This window comes from Dermacentor albipictus, chromosome 7, assembly GCF_038994185.2.
Source record: "Dermacentor albipictus isolate Rhodes 1998 colony chromosome 7, USDA_Dalb.pri_finalv2, whole genome shotgun sequence".
Lineage (NCBI taxonomy): Eukaryota > Metazoa > Arthropoda > Arachnida > Ixodida > Ixodidae > Dermacentor > Dermacentor albipictus.
The window spans coordinates 87,841,285-87,866,621 of NC_091827.1; the positions used below are offsets into that span (position 1 = coordinate 87,841,285).

General features: G+C 44.7%; 1 protein-coding gene across 6 annotated transcripts in view; it reads left to right on the forward strand.

Moving 5' to 3' along the window:
* LOC135899686 (radical S-adenosyl methionine domain-containing protein 1, mitochondrial-like) overlaps positions 1-25,337 on the forward strand; it is an 84,969-nt gene that overhangs the window by 35,825 nt on the left and 23,807 nt on the right. For 4 of the 6 annotated variants that reach the window (XM_065429012.2, XM_065429011.1, XM_065429010.2 and 1 more), the window contains 3 exons: positions 8,384-8,447; positions 9,801-9,939; positions 22,900-22,954. In XM_065429012.2, the coding sequence (XP_065285084.1) occupies positions 8,384-8,447; positions 9,801-9,939; positions 22,900-22,954 (258 nt within the window). Of the gene's footprint in view, positions 1-8,383; positions 8,448-9,800; positions 9,940-22,899; positions 22,955-24,700; positions 24,805-25,337 lie in introns of all 6 variants that reach the window. The other 2 variants (XM_065429013.1, XM_065429016.1) reach the window with 2 other exon arrangements.

Below are 25,337 nucleotides of genomic sequence, written 5' to 3' on the forward strand. Positions count from 1 at the left end.
TCCTTGCCGACCATTCCAGCAGATCGGGATGGACTTGCTGGGACCCTTTCCAACGTCAACAACCGGAAATAAGTGGATCATCGTGGCGACGGACTACCTCACCCGCTTCGCTGAAACTAAAGCACCGCCGAAAGGTAGCGCAGCCGAAGTGGCGAAATTTTTTGCGAGAACATCCTGCTGCGACATGGTGCTCCAGAGGTCCTCATCATCGACAGAGGAACGGCTTTTACAGCAGAGCTCACGCAAGCCATTCTTCAATACAGCCAGACAAGTCACAGGAGGACAACTGCCTACCATCCGCAGACGAATGGTCTCACGAAGTGGCTGAACAAGACCCTCGCCGACATGCTAGCAATGTACGTCGACGTCGAGCACAAGACGTGGGATTCGGTCCTGCCGTACGTAACATTCGCTTACAACACAGCGGTGCAAGAAACAACACAGACCACGCCATTTAAGCTGGTTTACAGCAGGAACCCGACGACGACGCCATGCTGCCGCACATCACTGACGAGGAAAATCTTGACGTCGCTACCTATCTCCAGCACGCCGAAAAAGCCAGACAGCTCGCTCGCCTGCGAATCAAGAACCAGCAGAGGACCAACAGCCGACACTACAACCTCCGACGACGCTTCGTCGAGTACCAACCCAGTGACCGTGTTTGGGTTTGGACCCCTATACGCCGACGAGGACTGAGTGAGAAACAATGCGACGCTATTTCGGACCCTACAAGGTCATTCGACGTATTTGCGCACTGGACTATGAGGTATTGCCAGACGGCATTTCGCATTCACAGCGGCGCCGCGCACGATTTGAAGTGGTCCACGTGGTGCGCCTTAAACCCTTTTACGGATGCTGACGAACTTTCTTATTTTTTTTTCTGTGCTACAAGTGCTTTTGTTTATTACTTTCGTTTGTTTGCAGCATCGGGTCGATGCTTTTTAAGAGGGGGGTATTGACACGTGTACTTATCTTGATCGGGCGACCACGTTTCGCCGCTTAACAAATGTAATCGCACAGCGCGGGACGCGCCTGTATGTATGCGAAGTTTCTGGAAAGTTATCGATGCTTCTACCTGGCTGTCTGTTGTCACCGAACCTTTTGTTATCTGATTTCATCGCGTGATGTAGAACTTTGTGGAAGGCACGTGGGTCCCGACGATTAGTCTGGAACATTCGACGACTGATCTATAAAAGCTGATGCGCTTGATCCGCAGATCAGATTTTCGACGATCGCCGACTGTGTTCGCCGCTATCGTTGTGCTTTAAGTGTAGCCTGTTTTGTGGGCACAGGTTCGCCCAATAAAAGCTAGTTTTGTCCTTCACAGTACTGCTACTGTGTTCCTTAACGTCACTACCAGGTGACAATATGCACCTTCTCCAATCACTAGGCATAGCATGTAGCATTCTAAGAAGAGTACAGCATGCTTTTAATAGGCGACAAACCAACCATGCTGCTGTTCAGCCTCTTTGAGGGGGACCGATTTGAGTGTGCGTTACTTACAAAAATGAAAGCAGCCTGCAGTCTCCACAAAGGCTTAAAGGGCGACACTGCTATTGAAATAATGCTCACGTTTTTTTTTTTTCAATAATATTAATTAAACTTTCTGGTCTTAAGATTAATGTGCAGATTTCAAATATGTAATTAGTTTTGCTGGTGGGTTATGAGTTCCTATGATAATTAACATTTCACTTCCGTTGTTTAAGACCACAACAGAAAATAAATAGGACAGTTAAATTATTTCTAAGGCACAGTTTAAAAGCATAAAGAGTAAGGAATCAAGGATAGCAAGCACTTTTTTCATGTGACCCTTAACAGATACAGCCCATTGAATACAAGCCCACAAAATGTGGCAACAATTTAGCAGAAAATGAAGCAAAATAATGAATTTTCAAAGTGACATAAAAAAAAGAAAATTCTTTGCTATACTTCATAGAGGATACATTATGCTTCGTTGTGAAAAAAGAATTTCGGATCTCTCCGTTCTTGGTGTTGAGATATAGACACCTGAATATTAGGTGGAGGGCAAAATTTGTATTTTCAGAAAAGTAAAAAAACAAACAGCATTAAATATGAAAGGACATGGCATCCAGAAGAAAAATTTTTATTATTGCTGTAGACACATCAAACTTTCCGGACGCACCCAATCTTGTGTGCTGATTACAAATATGCAATAGAATTTTTTGTAAAGTAAAAAAATATTAGATGCAGTTCTTGTGCTTAAAATTTGAGATGTGACTTGCAAAAAATCTACTGCAACAAGATAAATAAAAGTAACCAGGTATTCCTGGATGTTCAAAGACTACAAATTAGCATTTGGTGTTTGTATCTGTGCTTTAGCCAAGGTTATGGAATTCTAAGGTTGCAGCTTTGCAAATGTGAATTCTTGGTGATTTCTAGAGGATTCCAAGATATGGCTGTGTCCCAAGACACTATATCATAGTTATTGTGTGCTCTCTGACTCACCAGCATTCATGGAAAAAAAAAAGAATCGCGAGAATTGAATGAGTAGAAGGAACACAGTGCCGACCCCAAAATTTGAGACGTTGAAAAAGTTATACAGATGAGGACCGATAATTCTCCACGGGGAACGAAAATAAGTCCAACTATCGAATATCTGGAAAAACAACTGCATCCAAAAAAGACTATTTTATATACGTTTTAAGGCCCGTGTGCAAGGGAAAAGTGGTCCATTCATTGCTGCTCACTTTCACTTACATGCAACCAAGTCCTTTTGTATTTCTGCCAGTTTTGTGTTGTCTCTGTACGTCGATGCAAGGACTACAAAGGCTTGAGTCAGATCAGCATGTGAAGTCTCCGGACACAACCGCCTGGATCAGCGCGCGTGGTGGGCATGCCGATCCGGAGCACACGGCACGTCATCATCCGAGTTACAGTCACAGTAACTTGCTCAATTGTTTCATAATTGCTCAGTTCGGCACACGATGCAACCGTGCTGTCGACATCTGCAAAGTCTTCAAATGTAACGGCAGCAGGAATTGGCACACCACAGCCTAGCAGGTCATCAATGATGTCCGCATTTGAGCTCATTGTGGTAGGTGGCAGTTCAGGCTCTTCAGTTGTAAAGCCCCTTAAACTTCATAATGTAGCGCCACGCTTTGAAGAATGCCACGTCCTCCTCGCGCGCTCTGGCTGAGACCAATGCCGTGCCGCTATTGGCCTAATGGCACCATTTGGGCCCTCGCGCTGGCTTCGTTTGTTTACAGTCGTTTTTCAGTTCCATTTTCGCTTGAGAAGTATCCACGGAGGGGCGAGGAGCGCATGATGTCGCCCTTGCTGTTCCGTGTTGTTTTGGTTTGCGAACGCCTTGAGCTAAGTTTTGTGGCAAGTGCGACGTTGCTTCACAGCATTTTCTATCACCATAACCTGTTGCGCCTTCCATGCCAAAATAGTTTCAGCAAAAACAAGAATTTGTTCTCGATACCGTGCGGTAAGCGCTACGGGTTAAGAAGAAAGACATGAATTCATCGAATTGGGAGGGAGAACTTCAGACCAACATTCTCTGCATGACTATAGAGGTAGCTGCGAGTCTCTCATAGTGTAGTATGTCAGGCTTGCGTAATTTGTTGCGATCATAATGTATTAAATATTGCACAGTTCACTGAGGACGTTGCCATTTGTCTTCACGCTTTAACACGATTCCTATGCGATGTGTACTTCGTTTATTTAAGCAGTACATGGTTGCGTTTGATGCGCTTAATTGTATTGTACGCCAGCAGGCTTGAATTTTCGAGCACGCGAGGCTGAGAGTGAAAACGCGATTACAAAACCTTTAGAATTCAGCATATTCTATTTGATAAAATTTGAGGCTCATCTCAGGAAAGCAACTCTCTGCATTTTGTGATTACACAGTAGCCTTCTTTAGAGCGAATAGCTTTATTCACCTTTTTTGTTCGTGTTCGTCATTGGCGGTCACTCGGTGGATTTGCGATATAAATGAAAAGTGTACGTGCTCTCCCGAAATGCGTTCCTTGCCGAATGACAGTATCATATGCCTTTGAGACGTACATGTTAATTCTTGTCAGCTTTAAAGTGTGTATAGGTTAAAATGTGGCGGTGGAGCACTTGCAGAGAAAACATGTGGTCGCTCATTCATTGGTTTGTTTAGTCGTTCGCTTACTCGTTCGTTCAACTTTTAGCTTGTTCGACCACTATGCCTCTGAGACACACGCAATAAGACAACAAATGGTGCCTCAATATAAACGACTGCATCATTTCACTTACCGCAATTTCGGCTGCGTCACAGAGCAGAAATTTTTTGCCTGGTCATCACTTCACTAAAGTCATATATACCAAATGTTATTTTAGAGTCCTCAATGCATGCAGCTTAGTGCAACTCTGTTCTCAATAAGTATGTCACTTCGTGAATGGACGAGCTAACGCATGATGAAAAGTTATTCGTGATCAGTCACTAACCTGAAAAAGTAATGCACGAGAAACATAATAGCACAAGCGCCCATCTCTGAGCCTTTGCGCATGCTTAGAAGATTGGCAAGCACGCACGTCGGTGGCACGGTAGCATGTAACACTCTTTCCAACATTCAGAGCAGCGTTCGTTTGTGCCCTTTGTCGTCTTTTGTACATCATAGCTGATACGCGCCACAAATTCACACGGTAAGGATTGCACGGATTATTTAGGCTACTGAGGGCTTGCTGGAGGTCAGTATGTTGGCACTGGATCGTACATGTGTTATTTACAACCATTTACAACAAGGTCTTGCGACACGTACTTGGCAAATGTTGCGTACCTAATTGTAGTGCACGCGATACATTCGGAGCCGTCATGGCACAGCGTTAGCACTCGTTCAGATACTTTTTTAAAGAATAGCCATCAAAACAGAAAAAAGCTGCCATCACTGATTTTGCATAACGCTTCGTTTAGAAATTCTGTGTTGTACACGAAGTTACTCGGAGCTAGAAAGTCAACGCGATTGCTTAAAGCTCACTGCCTTGGCATGCATGCATTCACTCTGCGAAAGGTTGGGTGCTATGCTTCAGCAGTGTAGGTGGTGCCACGGTCAAGGAGGGAGCATAAAAGGGTGGAGAAACGAAGAGCAGAGTGTCGCTACTTCACAAACTTTAAGGGGCTTTATTCAGTTGCGGGGCCGGGCTGATCGGGACTGCGAGGGCACCATTGGTATCATTTGGCGTGTACTTTCGATAACTTCACGAGAAAGACTTCTTGGAGCCAGCAGAGTGGTGTCTGGTAAGCATACCAAACAAACAAGCACAGAATGGCGGAAAGCTGTCCAGAAGGCAAATTCAACAAGCATGCGTGGTGGTATTGGAACGAATATGATGATCACGATGTTGATGGGACCTCATAATTCAGGCAAAGCCCCCAAGATCGGCATTTGCAGTTAAATCTTTGAGGTGTAGTGCTGTGGCCAAGGCAAAGCCTCAGGGATTGCCTTTTGGTGTATAATCTCAGGCCAACTTGATGTCTGGTTGAGGTTGCCAAAGGAGATAATGGTGGCAGGGCCGTCGTACGCTACAACCACGGACAGAGTCCGGATAATCGAATGTGGAGCTGGCGGCCATCCGAAATATTGGCCAATAGACATTGTCTGTTGATGGTGCCACAAAGCTGTCCAAATTACTGAGTGTGTCCGGGTTACTGGTGTTTGATTTATCGGTCAGCAACTATACTTGTGAAAAAAGAAAAGTGGGAAAATATAAATTTCTAGCTTCAAAGCCCAGAAATAATAATTATAAAATAATTAGACGCACTAAAATGATTATGTCAATGCTGACATCAGGCCACAGAGCAAGAAACATTTAGGAGTGGAAACTCCGCTGCTTGCGGCGACCAGAAAAGGTCACAAGCCCGCGGAGCCGTTATTCTGCTGGCGGCCTGGAAAGAAATTACCGCCGTTTACAGCGCGCCGGAGCCGCCTGCTCGGGCGCTGCATTTTTTTTTTCTTTCGCTGCGGCTTCTACGACGCGTCGCATGGTGCCGCCACTGTATACGGCCCCGTCGGCGCATACGACAGTTGTGACCTTATCTGGTCGCCCGCACTCGCTCGTGCTGACGGGAGTTTCACCTCCTAAATGTCTTACTCCGTGCATTGTCTGCAGTCTCCCAAGTAAACCTACATGAGAGGATAAAGGGCAATGATTAGCTTTGCTGCTGCATTACTGCCACTGCAATATGAGATTGCACGGCGCAGGGACTTCTTTCCGCCATGATCTTATCATCGGCTCATCTGAACCTTGGAAAAATGGCCTCCTCTTTCTTGCTATAAAAAGCAGATGGCTTGCACTTCGCTTTCCGTGGATGGATGTCCAGTTTCAAACCTTTTTTTTTTAGAGAGGGTCGATTTACTGCTTACATTTACTGCTTACTACAATATTATCGACAAAGAAACAGCGGATAAACAGTTTTTGAAGCAGGCCCACTGGCAGGCCTAGCAGATGAGTGCTGCGCTCACAGCGTTGGGGCACTAGTTGCCATACCAGCAGCCATTCGGGAGGTGCCTCTCAGTGTGCTGGCGCACCGAGTCAATAGGAGGGCCACGTGCATCGTGAGCTTCTTCAGATCGACCCATGATTGTTTTACGTTTGCGCTTTTCCTATGCGGCCATCGTTGGCGATTTTTTGGTGAACTGAAAAGCAGGACTTAAAGCTTTTGAACGGTACCAAGATGGTGGCGCTCGGTGGCAGAAAAGCTGAGAAATAGCTCCGTGAACTCCGGTGCTCCTGCACGATTTTAGGCTCCTTTCTTGCCGTTCACGCTGCCAAAATAATTTTTTGGACACTTAGGGTGCGTTATTGTGCAAATAGTTTTGATACAGTGTAGATTTGGCATTATAGATGCCAAAAGAAAGAGTTACCAAAAATCGGATTTTTTTTTTTTCAGTTGTGCCCCCCCCCCCCTTAACCCATGCCCCCCCCTTAACAAACTACTTGCCAGACCGCCGGCATGGCCAGAAATGGTGGAGGCATGAAGACACTGCACGAACACTCCCATAAAACATGCAAAAGGACAGCGTGTAGGCTCAGTAGGCAACGTGCTGCACCTAAAATACAGGGACATGCACATTTTGCTTAAAATCGATAAAGAAGTTTTTGCTTACTGCTGCCCTGTTCTTGGTAAAATTTTGATCAAAGATTGCATTTTAGGGTCTATGTCATTCATGTAACACTTCAGCTACATTTATGGAGATGCAAGCTGTTGCCAAGGCTGTGCTAGCTTAAACTTGTCACCACTTGGCAGCTGCAGAAAGTAGCTGTTCTATAAGGGTTTCCGTGTGTTTCCCACTCCTCTGGAACACGTGGCAACCCTAACATGAAGGCATCCATAGTGGGGAGGCCAAGCTAGCTGCCACTGTGCTACCTACACAGCAGGCCTAGGAGCTAACATCTGTCGCCACAGTCGCTCCACTGTTAATACAAGATGCAATTTTTTACTATGTTGCCAGTGCACATTTTCTTTTACTCATGAAATAACAAAAAAAAACTTGTATTGGTTGCGCCAGTGTGCATTGTTTTTGCATATATGTCGCGCTATTCTATAGGATGCATTGTGTAATGAAGCTGGTTTTCATTGTGATAGCAGTCGTATGGACACTTAATGACATGCTCATGCCACTGCTGCCAGGCTGTCCTGGTATTGATGGTACATGTACTGCCTGTGCACTCTGTTGTAGGCCACGTGGCCTGCTGTTGGGATTAGAGCAAGAAGTTTATGCAAGAAGGCTGCTGCTTTGTTTGATAAACATGTTAGAAGGTCTCGGGGGATGTGCGCGACATGCGGTACATTTGGCTGCAAAAGTAACAAAGCCAACTTGATGCACCATCACACTCTGCTCATACAGCTCATCAACGGAGTCAGGGTCGCACTCTGCCTTTCGCTGCTGGCAAGAGCGTTGTACGCAAGCACAGTAGTTTTCCTGCAGCTGTGTGCATACACTTGTCTGAGTTAAATGGACAGTGTACATCAAACTTGAACTATTAATCATTGGGTACTGACAGGCACCGACTGTTTTCCATTGGTCTCTTTTTTTGTTGTTGATATGTGATGTCCGTAGTGGTGCTAACCGTGCTCCATATCGTGCAAGCATTGTGAGACGCCTGGTAGCTCCCAGGACACAGTTTCTGTTGTGGAGCAGCAGTTGCTTCATGTGCCACGTCGAGCCAACGTATTGCTTCTGCATATTGTCGGAACACCATCCAAAGAGCTCGAGTGCTACGCTAAACCTTGCCACCGCTCTCAATGCTTCATCCTGCAACCAAAATTGACAAATTTTTCAATACATCGGTATGAGCAATGACTATATGTGCACATTGTACGAGAAGTGTTTGACAGGAATCCTATCATGTGTGTCAACGTGTGGTTTGAAGCCTCCTTTGACCCACGCAGGGCCATGAGTGCAAGCACAACCAGGCATGCTGGAGAGGGTTGCAGTATCTGGGCATAGGGCCAGGTAGGCAGCTTCCACTTCTAATCAGAGCTTTCTGCATCATATATTGGAATGCAATATAATGTTCGTCCGTTCCTGAGAATGATGCTTTGCTGGCTTTTACAGATTGTTTGTAGGGACCCAGCAGCAGTGCTGTTGACAGAGAGAGACTGTTTTGGTGTGGTTGGGGGTAAAGGGAAATTGTTTGAAATGTTAGGAAGCTGGGAAATTTAATTGACTGCAGTATATAGGGAGATACGGGAAATTTCTATATTCGACTTGTGAGAAACTCCCTCCCCCTCCCCCCAGAGGTTGGCAGCATTGCCTTGTGCAAAGCTTATGAACTCCTAGCGGCCTGACATTTTTCTTTTCTTTTGTTCCCCTATACAGGGCTTGAAATGTATTTGATTTATACATATGGCAGCCCACGTGGGCTATAGCAGGAGTGCGGGGAAGGGGGAAACAGATAAAACATAGATACAAGTGCCGCGAACCTAATAAGATGCTGTCATAACATGAAAAAAGTAATCGCAAGAAGTCAAAATGTGCAGAACACTAAGTAAGAGATATTCAATGATAAATGCAATAGTACAGACTGAGAGGTGGAGCATATTGTGCCAGAGCGCTGACTTACCTTATTCAGTAATGAAACAGCTGCGCCAGCTGTGCAAAATTGCTCCAAGAGTAGTCCTTTGTGCCCCCCTGCTCCAAAACGGCATTACAGCAGAGAATTGTGCCAAGCCTGTGCCAAGTCTACCATGAAAACGTAAATGAAAACCTCCTTCCATGGATGCTGCCTCAGTAGTAGAACTGAACTTAAAACCTAAAGCGGGCTGTCATCAGCTGTCGTCATCATCATCTTGTGAGTCAATAGGGGACGCATTCTGGGATGATCACTTTCGGCGATGCTGTCGCCTCGTTCATCAGGCACATGCTGATTGGCTGGTTGAGCACTACGTCACGCACAGGCGATAATATTGCCGAAAGTGATCGTCCAGGAATACATTCCCTGAATGGCTATAGCTGTGTGGATATACCCAATGCTGCTAGTTCTCCATTCACTGTTTTTGCCCTTTTGTCGCATCTCTCTTCGGTGGATGTTTCAATGTACTACTGCTGTGCGGTATCTTTGTGCCATTTGTGCCTCTTGCCAGCGTGATATGGGGCTCGCTGAATGAGGATGCCGCATCACAAAAGAGTGATTTTTCTGACTATGAGTTTTGAGCACTTGCACGCTTTCCCACTGTTTCTCGTTATGGCGAGCTCCCCTTTCTGCTTCAAGTTGGGGCTGGCTGCTTGCTTGCTGTGCTCCTCGGCATCGCGGCAACTTTGACCTTAAATGCAGCTTCGTATGCTCCAACTCTGGTTGCTGTCTAGGTGCGCACAGCCGTGTACTTGTGGGCGACGGTCACTGGGAGGCACGGGTGCAGACCCTGGAGCCCAACCCGTGGATCCGCGAGGTCTCGCAGCGAGGCCACGGGACACGCCTCACACGACCGCTGTCAAGGCAGGATCGGTGAGCCAGCGCCCAAGCCCTTCTCAGAGCTGCTGTCTTGCATGCTGCTTGTGTCCTCGGCATTGAGTACACTTCTTGTAGATGCCCAACTTGGTGATTGTCATGGAGCCAGGAGAGATTGAAATACTTTTGCTTTGTTCATTGGGAACCTGCAGCGGTGGCGCAGTGGCTACGGCGTTGTGATGCTGAGCTCAGCATCACAGGTTTTAACCTGGCCACGGTGACCACATTTCGATTGGGGTGAAGTGCACGAATGCTTGTGTGTTCCAGATTTAGAATCTGGAGCCCTCCAGTACTCACAATACCGTTTCTCTCTACCTCTCTTAGCTGCAATGTTGCTTGGGGACATTGAACCCCATAACTTGATTTGATAGTGAAAACCTGAGGATAAAAAGATTGGCAGTTTAGCCTGAAGGGATGAGCACGGAGAACAATAGCTAGGTTTAGTGTTGCACTTGAACTTCTTGGACGCTGTTTTAATTATGTGTACTAGTTGCGCCTGCACGGATGCGACATACGCGGGTGCGCCAGCATTCCTGTTGGAAGCTTTTAAGACAGGGCCTGTGATCGCACCACGCAGGTGCTACTGTACTGCTCATGGAGACCGGTGCCAGTGAAATTGCAATTGCATCACTTTCAGGTTTTGAGTACAAGAATTGTTTGTCACTTATTAGTAGTCTGAAAAGATAAAGGTGCAGTCCACTTAAAACAATATCAAAAAGAAGGAAAAATACTGTCACTATAACCGACCATCACTATATCTGGATTGTCGTAAAGAAAAAGCTCTCAAAGATACTGTGTAGCTCTGAACACAAGTTCGCCACTGTTGCTGAAGAATGGATGTTGTAGAAAATAGGTTGTGAAAAATAAAACCTTTATTATTTATGCCACTTTTAAATAATTTGTCATGTGCTAGGCCTGCTGAAATACCGTGTTTCACCCGGTATTTCACACCCGATTCAGAGTCATCAATATTGTTAAGTGCATTTGCTCGTACTTCTTTGAGTCTTCCAAAATTTGCAGCTTCGTCTTGATGCAGATTTAGACTTTGTTGGCGCGTTCAGGTGCTTCCGTGGCACATTTCTGCCATAGTCTCAGTGCTCGCTGAGAGAGAAAGAGATTGTAGAAAGGAGGGGCACCACTGTGCCACTTCGCTTTGCACTTCTTGGTTCTTTTCTCTCTCTTTCTCTGGATGCGTAAGGACCACGACTGTAAGTGACATGCAACGCGGACGTGAAGCGGCTGGTGCCACCTTGTGGCGAACTGTGCCAACTTGCGATGTTCTCCATTGCTCTCGCAGTCGGTGCATGGGCAGGACATGCTGCGCTGTAATGACGGCAGATACAAACTCATGTAGGGAAACTTATTGTCCAGTTTTTGCCTCGTTCGTTCAAGGGGTGCTTAGCAACACAAATGTCAAGCTCACTGTGCATGTAAAACACCGTCCAAAGGGCAAAATATTCATCTTTATATGTGAAATGGGTGATAACATATTTTTATACAGTCAAAACCTGCAATAACGAAATCGCCGAGGAAAGCAAAGATTTCACTTTTGCAGGAATTTTGTGAGTGCGAGAATGAGACAGAGAAAATGAGAAATTGGCTTGCAAAAAATCGACAAAAGTCAGTAAGCTTACTTTGCCGAGCCTTGCCTTGCATAAATGTGACAGCTCTTAATTCACACTGCGAAATGTGGTTTTTTGCCACGTTGGCGTCGTGCTTGCCAAAAAATGAACACATTGTGTCGAAGGCGTTTCACACATCCTGCAGATTCGTCGTATTCTCTTAATTAGGTTGTTGTTCATTGGCGTCGTCAGTTTCGCACATCTTGCTTATGATGGCCTCGTCGGACATCTCTTCGTTTCACGACAATGTCATCAGCCATGCAAATGAACTCATTGACACTGAGGCCATCTGGAACTCGCCATGTCACAGCACAAAGCTAACGGCAAGGCACGACATAAGTTTGCCGTGGCACAAAGTTCACCCCATGCGTTAGTCAATGATGGTGGTACTGCACCGTCAGCACTGTCATTGAGTGCACTTCGGGGAAATCTTTCTGCAGTGTTGCCGGAGCAGTGCATGATGCCTGTTGAGAGGAAATGAAGCTGGCATGTTTTCTGGCAATTCGAAGCATGTTTGCATGTTTGAAGCTGGCAATTCGTGATCACGGCTGGACATATTACGATTCCTGCGGCAGCCACTATCTCATGCGCTATGAACATCTCCACGTCGGTGGGATGCTTGAGCTGGAGGATCAGCAGCAGACGCTGAATCAGCCTCTGCACACTTGACACTGTGAATTACCCCTTGATCGAGTGGCTGCAGCACGGAAGTGCAATCTGGTGGGGGAAAAAAAGTGCACATTCCTGAGCTCCATGTCATCAACATGATGGGTGCTGCAATTATAAAAAAAAAAGGCAGACTGACCTGCCTGCCTTCAGCATGTCGGCATTGAAGGCCTCGCGCCAGCCGCCAAATAATTTCCAGGTCTTCCATGACTTTAGGTTCGCGGTGTATTGTATGGGCAGCCTACGATTTTCCTTAAAGCAGTCGGGCTTCTTGCTTCTCCCACATGCATGCAGGGCCCTGTTGTCTGTGCCGCCCATGTTAGTGCAGAGTGAAAGTGTTACATGCCACTTTCTGTGCTTTTCCCATGGCATTTTAGGCCTTTTAAGTCCAAGGTCTTCGATGGAAGCATCTTGTACAATAAGGCTGTCTCATGTGTTGTAAATGTCCGAGGGCTTGTACTAGTCTAGTACTTCTTTGTTCGTCAGTAGCCACGCCGACGTTGCCACAGGGTCCACCGATGCTGTCTCCCCGGAAATGCCTTTGACCACTATGTCGCCTGCCTATGCCGACAAGCCCACCACTGTGTTGTGGCGGCCTTTGAAACGGCTGAACTAGCCAGGGCTTGCCTTAAAATTATTGTGCCCAAGCATGCACGTGAAGTCCAGCGCCTTTTGCTGAAGCACTCTGCAACACAACGGCATCTCATTGGCATGCTGTTCACAAAATCCTGCAAACACCGCCTTGTCGATATCTGGGAATGCTGCAGCCATCATCGTTTTGTTCTTTGCACTCGCACCATATTCAAGCTCACCAAGAATGGAAGCCTTGTTTTTCAAGACTGTAGACATTGAGCTGGACACCATTCCAAATTCATCGGCAATTTTCATTTTCTTCCTGCCCTTTTCAACCTGGGCAATAATTACAGCCTTATCCTGTAGCATCATCAATTTCCTCCTTTTGGCTAAAGACAGCTTCTTAAACAGGCTGGCAAAGCAGACGGTCTGACCACCACAGACACAGTTGGTGCCCCCTAGCACCAATCACACACAGCTACCACACTGCACACTCATGACTGTGTGCAGCATCACACAAAGCATAAAGCGTCATCGGGGTTATCCGAGCCTTCATACAGGTGGGTGTCGATTTGGCTAGTCGGTGATTACGAGTCAGCATGCCATGCAGGCATTCCGTTCCGTGTTAGCACAGGCTGTGATGGTGCACAGGATTACAGTCGAACCTCGATATAACGAAGTCCAATTTGCAGCCGAAAATTTCGTTAAATCGTGAGTTTCATTAAGTCGAGGTTTGCATGTTTCAGCAGTCCAAATAAAGATGCAGGTTCTTGGAACACTCCTGGCATATGGCACCTTGTAGATAGCAAAATTACAAAGATGACCAATAAACCCCGGAACTAATAGCGCAACCAAGATCGCGATGCTTTATAGCCAGCGGGTACGAACGCATTTTTCTCCCATTACGCGTACGGTGAAGAGCAGGTCTGCAGCAAGCGCCGCGCCTAGTGCTCATAGCTGCCACTAGATGTGGCCATCAGTGCCATCATCATGATTTGTCGTCACTAAATAAAAAATTCCTTTCACGAAGACATGGCAACCCGTGGCGCAAAGAAAAAAAATTATGCACATACCAGAGCTATCAACTTGAATATTCTTTCGAAGAAAATTGGAAGTAGTATTAACTTGGTGCATCCATGAGGCCACCACTTACCATTAGAGCGCTTAACGCTCGCAGCCATCGGATACCGCGCTCAGTAAAGCAATGACGACGTTGATTCATGAACGCTGGAATATGTTATTTAACTTCCCGCAGAGCAATTCTATGCAACTCAGGTGGAAGCGAAGGACTCCGTCAGCTTCATCTGCCGCTTTTTAATAAGCGTCGGGGTTATAAGGCGCTCGTAGGTTGAGAGGGCTGTTAAGGCTTGCTCTTGCGAGTGCGTGCCCGCAGACGTGCCTAAGAGATCCAGTGCATCCATGACTTGCTTCGGTGTAGCTATGCTGCTTGCCAGCTGGAGTACTTTGTTCGAGTCGTCATACTGCATTTCTGTATCTGTGACGCTCTGGATTATTGCATCATCGTCCAACTCTTCAGTTGTCACAGCGCAAGCATCGCTGAAGACAGTCCTCGAGTGTCACGTCGCTTGGAGCACCTCCCTGATCGCAGAGCAGCTGCCATGAGTCAACGACATCTGTTGTGTACGCCATACTTTCGTCACCGTCATTATACTCACGGCGGAGCAGGGCCTTAAAATTAAGGCGAAGGTCTGGGCTAGTTTCATGACCATGTCACACTTCACTGACAGGGACCGATCACGCATTTCAGCGACGTACGCCGCAAGCTTAGCCTACAGCTCCGGAAGGCGTCCAGACTTCGGCACGTGGGAAGTTTCTCACTTGCCGTCACAGGGGAAAATTTTGCTTCGCTGCAGTCGCCACTGTCGCACCACTCGTTTGTGATTTGTTTCTTTGGTGTAAAGGATGGCAACTTTCTTGAACGCTGCTGTGAACGAGTGCCGAACGATTAGTGGGCCTGAGCACTCATGACTACTGGGGAAGCATAGAAGTAGTACGTAGCCGGCAGTTAAGTGGAACGCGTCAAACCAATGCCAATGCCTTTCAACAGAGAAAGAAAGCAGCGAGCGGTGTCTGCTCTTCCATGAACTACAGATACTCCCCGCAAGCGCTGCCGTTCTGAGGGTGCCGCCGCAAATGGGAACAGCGGTGCTTCCATCAACTATCGGCACCCTCCCTCCCCCCCCCCCCCCATAAGTGTTGCATGCACTGTAAAATTCTAAAAAATGTTGAAAAACCCTTCCGAAAAGCAAACAAACACGCGGGATAGCGAAAAGATATGGGTAGGGCCACAGAGCAAACATAAAATTGTAACTACGTTGTAGCTCCCATTGATCTCGCTTTTTTTGCAGGGCCATGTTTTGGTTTGATTGTAAGTCGACCCCCCAACTTCAGACTTTCAAATTAAAAAAAAAGTGGTCGACTTACAATTATGTAAATACGGTAACCAACTGAGAAAACGTGCCCAACGACCGCTGTTTGTAAACTTACTTCCGGTTGGCGCTTTCCCGTTCCAACAGGCCGGTGACGTCATAGCGTGACGTGCTCCAGAACTTCTGAAGCACTCCAGCTAGCACTACAGGAGCGCGTCCGCTGTGGGTTTCATACGTACACGATAGATTGCACAGCGGCACATTTTGCTACACGTATTGAAGCGCGCCGGGAAAATTTGAGCATTAAAGGGCGCATGCAAATCGCTGTATGCCCGTCTAAAGTTTTCATCTGCCTGTCAAGGAGGCTCCTGGTACGTGCGTGCGAAGCGCGAGGACTTCGTTAAATCGGAAGTACAGTATAAAGTGACCTCGTTAAATCGCGAAAGAAAATACATGGTTTTCAATGGGGCAGAGATTGGGAAAAATAAAAAGTGCGTTATTTCAAGAATTTCGTTAAATTGAGGTTCGGTATATCGAGGTTCGACTGGATAATAAAATGAGCCCACTGCGAGGTAGCCTCTAGCTCTTGCCTTATCTTTTTCCTTTTTTTATTTTAATGGGGGACACTGCTATATAAATAACCTTCTTTATTTTCCCGTCCATACTAATCAAACTCGGGAGTCTTATTGATATTTTTGCACTGATTTCAAAGATGTACTTAGTTTTGGTGTAGCTCAATTAGTTCTTAAGGTAATTAACATTTAAGTTTCTTTGTTTGCGACCTTAATTAAAAATAAATGGCACAATAAAAAATTATTTCCGAAGCATAGTTGTGAGGCATACAACTCTCGTCATGGTGTCGTCGTCACACAGTAGTCATGCAATCGTGACGTCAATGCCGTGATGCCACTGTGGTCGTAGTGTTGTCGTCATGCAGCCAACTGATGCAAAATAGAGGTAGATGGAATGGGATGGGCTTGCATAAATTAAGTAAAAGATAATGCAAAATGCTATATTTACCTTAATGTAACGCGCACCTTTTTTCCAAGAAATTTGGTCTGAAAATTACCTACATGTTACAATTCAATATGAAACCAAAACTGTGTATGTGACATTGTCAACGGCCTACCTTCAGAGACATCAAATGCAGCATCATCACCGTCACAAAGTGGCGACAGGGTACATTGTTGCATGGGTTTGAAGCTTTCTTTTGGTTAACTTTGTGCTTTACTACAACCTAGAGTGGTGTTCTCAGCCAATAAGTTTTGGATGTACAGTAGACTTCTGTTAATACGACTCTGGTTAACACAGTTTTTTGGTTGATTCGATTCCGACCGTAGGTTGCAGCCCGTGCCTATACATTTCTGTTGTTCGAGACCTCAATTATTTCAATTTCAGAATTACCTTTTGCCGTATAAATTGAACTTGTCAGCTTTGCTACAATACAGTTGTTTTTCGATGAAGCATACAAAAAAAAAATTTAAAGGGGCCACTGTCACAGGACATTGTAGGCACTTCTTAACCATACAGGCGCCGTCTCCAGTCACGGTACGAGATGCCTAATCAGCATACTGGCAGCCATTCGGAGCTGTTCCTGACGTAGCTTCACAGGCGATTTGAGTCCTGGTTTTGCAACCGCTATTCGTGTTTTTATGAGACGTTAACTGCTTCGTTACCACACCTATAAATATCGATCAATTTCAGTGTCAGTTTTTCTACCCATTGTTAAACATTTACATGGGAAATCTAGTAATGTCATGCATTGTTGAAATGATGACTAAATTTTAACTGTGTTGGATTTGAGAATTTTTGGCAAGTCTGGAAAATTAAAACTTTGACTGCAAGTATCATTGAAACTAGCCCTCAGTGCTCCTAGTACTTATTAAGATGCAATATTAGTGCTTGGTCGACTTGGCTTTGGAATTTTTAAATGAAAGCAATTAAAATTAACATAAATATGGGGTTTTATGTGCCAGGCAAGACTGACGCCCCCCAGACATCGGCTGTTAACCGCAAGCATTGGTTTTGCGACGACAGAGGGCTGCAAGCATCTTCTGCTGGGCTTAAAAGGGATCGCCGAATCCTTCCTCACGGCAGTTCGGCAGCGGTGCACCTGTGTTCAACGTCACTGAGATTCATATCTGCTCTTTGCAGTTCTTTCATCGCAGAAGCCGTAGAAGATTGCTATCGGCCAGCACAGACCGCACTGCTGGGATCGACGTGAAGGCAAGACTGACGCCCCCCAGACATCGGCTGTTAACCGCAAGCATTGGTTTTGCGACGACAGAGGGCTGCAAGCATCTTCTGCTGGGCTTAAAAGGGATCGCCGAATCCTTCCTCACGGCAGTTCGGCAGCGGTGCACCTGTGTTCAACGTCACTGAGATTCATATCTGCTCTTTGCAGGTAAGCATTGTCCTTTGCTATTCCAAAACAATACCAGTGCACCGCTGCCGAACGCACCTGCCGAATGTACATGTGGCCTAGTCTGCTGCTGATTTACTTGTTGTAAATCTTTGTTTACTTTTGCATCGATTTATTATGCCAGGGGAAACGGCTAAAGCGATTGAGGACTTGCGGCGGGAGCTGAGAGCTGAGCTCAGGGCAATCAAAGATAGCTTGCAAGATGTAAAGACACTGAAAGAAGACATTCAGGACCTAAGGACACTAAGAGATGACATTCATAATTTGCTTCAAGAAAATAAAGATCTTAAAGCTGACAACGCGCGACTGTCACGCCGCATCGAGGAGCTGGAGCAATACCAGAGGGGAAATAACCTCGAAATTAAGGGAGTGCCACTTGATGGCGAGCCAGTGATCATAATTAAAAAGATTGGTGCGCTTGTGGATGAAGAAATTACCGATGCCGACATTGATGCATGCCACAGAGTGCCGACTGCAAGACATGATGAGACAAATATCATCGTTCGTTTCGTCCGACGCACAAAACGCAATGCTGTCCTTCAGAAGGCCAGAAAAATCCGGATTAACACTACAAAACTGGGTTTTGAAGAATCTAAGCCAGTCTACGTGAATGAGCATCTTACCCGTCATGGTAAGCAGCTTCTCGGTGCGGCGACAAAGAAAAAGCGTGAAGTAGGCTGGAAGTTTGTGTGGACAAACGGTGGCAAAATCTTTGCTCGAAGGGACGAACAGTCTGCAACTTTGCGGATAAACGCTACGAGTGACCTGGAAAAAATGTCCCGCGAAACTAAGTGAAGTGATTAACCACATGCCAGAAATAGCAACAAGCAAGAATATGGCAGCTTTAAACTCTTCTCACTACTATACTATAAACGCCTTCAATTCTTTGGCAGAGACTACTCAGCACCAATTGCGAGTGTTCCACTTGAACGTGCGCAGTATAAGAAACAAACAAGAAGAATTACGCGACTTCTTCACTTCATTGACCGTTGAATTTAATTTGATGTTATTCACAGAAACGTGGTTAAGAGTTGAAGAACAACCCCCATTCTTTCAAAACTATGCTTATCAAGGTGCTGTTAGGTCGCATGGAAGGGGCGGTGGCGTAGCCGCGTACATCAAACGACCTATGTCTCATGAAGTTTTGCGTGATTTTTCGGTCGTTAACAATGATGTTGAGTGCCTTACCATACATGTGGAAAATAATGTAGCTGCCGTTATCTATAGGCCACCCGCAGGTAACAAAACAAATTTCTTCGAGTTCCTAGACAATCTACTGCGACACCTTACTTGTACTGGTCTGTCTTTCGTGATAATGGGTGACGTCAACATAGATATGCTATCGCATGATGCCCCTTCAAGACAACTGACAGAATTAGTCACATCTTACGCATGCGTAAACACTATCGTCGAAGCAACAAGAGTGACACCCAATACTGCAACTTTGCTTGATGTATGTATTACGAACATACACCCACCGAATTGTGCTGCTGGATTGCTGACGCTAGGAATTAGTGATCACCTTCCAGCTTTTTGTCTTATCCCCTCTTTGTGTGGTAAACGTAGTCATGTACCAAAGAAGATCATCCGCAGGATAAATGATCAGTCATTGAAACTCTTTTGCGTTCTGGTTGCTACCGTTGATTGGGCATGCGTATTAAAAGAAGACGACCCTAGTAAGGCGTACAATATTTTTCTTGATAAACTTATTGCATGCTACAATCAAGCATTTCCAACGGAACTGAGTAGGCCAAGATGTAAAAGAATACGGAAGCCCTGGATTAACAACTCCTTATTAAAGAAAATAACAAAAAAGAACCGTTTGTTCCATATGTTTTTAAAAACGCGAGGAGAAGATGCCCTAATCACTTTCAAACAGTATAGAAATAAACTGAGCAGTGAAATTAAAAAAGCTAAGGTAGAATATTATGAACAGGTTTTTGCCAAAATAGGTAAGGATCCTAGGAAAATATGGAATGAAGTAAAAAATCTAACTGGGAAGAAAGAACAATGTACCGTACTAAAAATAGTCACACCTACAGGCACACTAACCGGTCTTGAAGCGGCCACCGCCCTTAACGCCTATTTTGCCACGAGCGCAATGTACGAGCAGGAAAATGATGAAGAGCATAACTTGGTTGATAACAGCGTTACGATAGTGAACTCTATGGTTCTCGCACCAGTAACTCCTCACGAAATCAACAAACTTATCAATGGGATTAGAAATGATGTTGCTTCTGGTTCTGATGAAATTAAAGCAATGCCAATTAAACATGTGTCTGAAATCCTATCCCCCATCCTAGCAGACATAATAAATAAAATGTTTGAGACTGGAATCTTCCCTGACTCGCTCAAGATAGCCCGCATCTGTCCTATTCACAAGGGTGGTGCTGAAGGAGACATAAGCAACTATAGGCCAATCTCGGTCCTGCCTGTTCTATCGAAAGTATTTGAAGGGGCCATAAATATAAGACTAGAAAAATTCTTTGCGAAATATGGGGTAATAAGTGACATGCAGTTCGGATTTCAAAAAGGAAAATCTACCGAGGACGCACTTCTCAGTATCAAGCATGATATTATACATAACTTTGAGCACAGGCTTTACACGCTAGGACTGTTTGTAGATCTACGAAAAGCTTTTGACTCAGTGTGTCATGATGTGCTATTAATTAAACTAAAAAGATACGGTGTTCGCGGCGTCGTCCTTAAACTGATAGAGAGTTACTTAAGCAATAGGCTTCAATATGTAAGTGTCCACCAAGGAACGACTACAAAAATAGTAATTAAACAAGGTGTTCCTCAAGGCTCTATTCTTGGACCGCTATTATTCTTAGTCTATATTAATGATCTCTGTAGCATCTATAATTCCCCTAAACTAATAATGTACGCAGATGACACGAATATTTTCTTCACTGCACGTACCCTTACAGAGCTTCAGGAGATTGTTAATAAGTATATGGAGTCACTTTCTGACTGGTTACATGCCAACAGGTTACAGTTGAATACTAATAAAACCAAATATATTATATTCGCTCCGATTAACAAGCCAATGAAGAATGATATTCATATTACCTTTCGGGGCACTCCGTTAAAACAAGAGGTGAAGCAAAAATTTCTGGGAGTATGGTTCCAAGAAAATTTGTCTTGGAACACCCACATTGATAATCTTGCTTTGGAGCTCAGTAGATCGCTCGGCTGCTTGTATAGAATAAGCTCACTTATACCTTTGTGGCTTAAAGTTTCTCTTTATTATACTCTCTTTTATTCCAGACTTTCCTACTGTATTTTGGTTTGGGGTACAACCTCTAGTAGAAACTACCTCCGAATACTAAAGTTTCAGAAGCGTGTACTTCGCCTACTCGAAAGATATGCAGGACACCCACAAGACTTGCCAACAGGTCCACTGTTTGTAAAGTATTCTCTGCTAAGAGCTGATGAAATTTATTGCTTCAAGTTATTGCAGTATGTACAAAAACATAAACTACACGCATTTAGCAATCCCGCTGAAACACACACGCTCGCCCTTCGAAGGCAAGAGCGCAGAAAGCCTCGAACACGCACGAATTATGGAAAACAACATTTAAATTACCAAATTCCGGTGCTTCTAAATAAACTTCCAGATGATGTCGACCTCAACAAATCGATTAAGAAAAAAACATTCAAAACTATGGTTATCGAGAAAGAAATTCGCTACCAGTGACATCTCATTTAAAACCATATGTAGCGTTTGTCTGTAAAACAGTGCTCTTTTACTGTGTGTTGGATGTCGCCTTTTTTCTCTTTTTTCATATGTTCGCTACGATGATTGACATTTTGCATTTGCGTTCATATGTTTTTTTTCCCGTTCTGTCACATCTATGACAAGAAATCTGTTTTATATATTTGTGTGCAGTGATATGAACTAGATCCTCTATGACATAGAACTGTGTAGAGTGTAACTACAAATGTGTGTGCTGTTTTTCTCAAATCTCTTTTGTAATGTTGTCGAAACTGTATGCGGAGGGAGGGCCTCGTCAGGCTAGTAGCCTTTAGCTCTCCCTTCGCTTTTTCCTTGTATTGGAAAGAAACCAATAAACAAACAAACAAACAAACAAAACCACTTTCTGATTATGAAGCAGGCCGTAGTGGAGGACTCCAGAAATTTCGACTACCTGGGATTCTTTAACGTGCACCTAAATCTAAGCACACGGGTGTTTTCGCATTTCGCCCCCATTGGAATGCGGCCGCCGTGGCCGGGATTCGATCCCGCGACCTCGTGCTCAGCAGCCCGACACCATAGCCACTGAGCACCCACGGCGGGTTAAATGACAGCAACAGTGACGTGGAGCTTCTCTCGGGTTGTTGATTTTCCGGTCTGACATATAGGCTGTTCTGACCATTTTTCAAACAATGGTAGATGCTCATGAGTGTGTGTTATTTTGATAATTATGTTCTGCTAATATCAAGTTCAACTGTCTGCATCATGGGTTGCTTTTATCCATGAGGGCTTACACAGCGCATGTACAGATTACGGGCAGTCCTTGTCATTGTGTGGGGTTTTCACTCGCACAAGAGCACGCAGTCAGTTTCAGATCACCCTTCAACCGACGCTTGACTGGGTGTCTAATTTTTTACATTTTGAACACTGCCTATGCGAGTGTGCCTATTCATTACTGAAGAATATTGTGCAACGCTCCACATTACTGTACACCACTGTACAATACCTCAACAAAGCGTTTGGAGGCTCCACCACCTTATTGAACTACTTGACTGGCACTTTTATTTTCAAACTAGAAGCCCGGGAAATTGGGTGTGCGTTAAATTCAGGGGAATGCCGAAACTTGGTAAATACGGTACTATGACCTACCTGCTGCATCAAAGTGTTGCAGGCTTGCAATTTAGAAATTAAATAGAATGTTCATAATATATACTGAAAAAAAAATAGTATAAAAAGAGAGATGTGTCATAAAAGGTAGAACCACGGCCGAGCAGAAGGGTGGAAGTGAGCTTTATTACTGATAGTTGTGAATATAGAAGTGTGTATTGGCTGAAAGAATATGAAGACTAGCAGTAAGTATAATGAAAGGTCATTTTGTCTGCCAACATTTTTCGTCAGAACAAGTAAGGGTTTAAGTGTTTTTGCTGCAGTTGTGACAAAGAGGGGGAGTGAAAGGCTCAGTGTGTGTTGTTGCTATTTCAGCAGGCCTTCTGTGTTAGTGCGCCCGGTTGCGTAACTTGAGCTGAAAGGCTCATTGTGCGATGACTTAAACCATCCCTGTGGTATAATGAAGTCTGTGCGTTGCAGCCTGGAAGAGCTTCTGATGATGGGACTGCGTACTGCGCGTGGAATTTGTAACCAGGTAATGAGTGCTGCCTTTCTTTCAAGTCTTGTGTTTATTGTTTACCTCTTTCTGGTCCAATAATTTCTGCAGGCATCATAGTGCTCCTTAAGGCATATTCAGCATGGAGCAAGCAATAAACAAAACTAAATTTGGAAATTTCACTGCGAGAAATTAATTATATATGTCGAAAAAATGTTCAAGATTTTAAAATTTTGTGCAGTGCAGTCAACTACAGTAAAACCTCGTTAATACATACCAACTTAGTAATTCTGGTTTAAATATAGCTGTGATAAATCTACAGTCCTTTCGCCATTCAGCCTTATGTATTGGCTGACTGTTTAGCCATAGTGGCTTAATACATGCCAAACAGTTAGTGCATAGTAGTTACTTCATTTTTCTGCATGCACAAGCGTGGAATGAACGAAATGTCATGCACGTAGACCATAGATGGCAAAATGGTTATGCATAGACCTTTCCTGGACTGCAGTCGCCACTGACAGTGATGTCAAAACATAGCAGCTATGACATGTTTCCTGCTCCCACAGCTTATAATGCTTCCGTATGACCCATCCGTATCTGACCCGGCTAGTTCGTTGACCGTCATGAGCGCGTTCGCAGAGAAGTGGGGCCTGATAGAGAAACTGGCTCGTGGCCTTGCCAAGTTTGTCAATGCCATTGTCGCTGCTAGGTGGCCATGGCGGCAAGTGAAAATCGAAAATTTTTTTTGCTGCCTGCTTGCAAAAAAAACTTGCCTGTCTGTGTGTTTGAGTGAGAACACATTCTTTTGTGCCAGTAAGCCTTTAGTCGCTCATCTCCCATGGCAGGTTAATTAGTACATCGCTTAGTGCGTACTTGATCCACATTCCCATCAACCAAGTTTTACTGCAATCAAAGAATGACAAACCAAAGAAACATTTATTTCAGCATGAGTGCCAGCATTTAAGTAGGAAAGAATGCACTAAAATGTCTGAAAAGAATACACATGGGATGTGCCAACATCTGGCACCACGAAATCAATCAGCCCTTAAAATTATGGATTTCCATATTCGCCAGTCAAGTGACCAAGGGGCGAGTCGGCTATCGATTGTGTGATGGAAAGAGAGATTTCTAAGATGTTCCTAACTGTTGCAGTGAATATTGGCAATGTCTTCGGTGCCATTATCGCCTTTCGTTGTGTTGGTGACTGTGGGAGTTGTCATGCCTAATGTTTAGGGCTTCTGTAATCGCAAGAATAGCCTTGCTGCAAAAGCACTGGAAAGATTTGCATGAAGTTGAACAGTGTCAAGTGTCTTTGATAATGAGGCCAAGGTCCCACGTGATGCTTACACTACATACCCCCGCAACCTTCTTTTTTTTCTGCCAATTTCTTTTTATGATTAGTGTGTTTTCAGAGGCAGTCTTGCTCACTCCAAATTTTTCGAGTGTTCCTGAATGGTTCATGTTGCCGGCTATTTGTTATTTCTCTGCTCCAGGCAGTATGCGTATGAGAAGTTACCTCTGCTAGTGGGTAGGAGGGCTCCTGCAAGAAAGCGGGCATGCAGCATTTGTTTAAATTTTCAGTAGTTGTTGTGACATACATCAATGTTATGTATACTTTGAAGCCATGATGCTCATCATCCGTTTACAATGCTTAAACCTGGCAAGGGCCCTTTAACTTGCTCACAATCAATAGGCGAGCCAAAATAAACCTGCATCAAGTTGAAAGCAGTATCAGAGGAGCGAGGAAAGTTATAAATTATGGCTATGCCCTTTGCTTTGCATAAGGACTGGCGAGCTGTGTCCGGTGGCGTCGGCTTGCTTGACACCTTCACTGACTGTGCTGAGACAATGCAGCTGCTAGATATTGGCCTGCTGTTGCTTGATGAGAGGTGAGTCAAAGCTGCTGCTTGGCTCAAGAAAGCTGGTACAGTCAAACGTCAATACAGTGGAACCCAGTTATAATGAATTGCAATGTGGACTATAATTAGTTTGATGTATCCAATATAGTTCAATGTAGTGTAACCCGCATATGGGGGAATTTTAACAAATTTACTAGTTCACTGTACATGGAATAATTCCCACAGATGAAAAAACAAGTCAAATACAGTCCACAACCATTTATATTGGGACGCCTATAATTCAGACATGCTTGATACCGTATTTACTCGACTCTAGGTCAACTCCGATTCTAAGCCGACCCCCTAAAGTCTGAAACCAAAAAAAATATATATATACAGTCAAGCCTCGATATATCGAACACGGATATATCGAATTATTACGTATATTGAACACTTTCTATATCACGTGGAAAATCGCACGCATTTTTAATTTTTTATTTCGAACGGGGCCGAATGTAAAATGGATATATCGAACTCCGCCGCCCCAGACCAAGTGCGCTCTGTTGACAGGAGGCGAGCTTTCC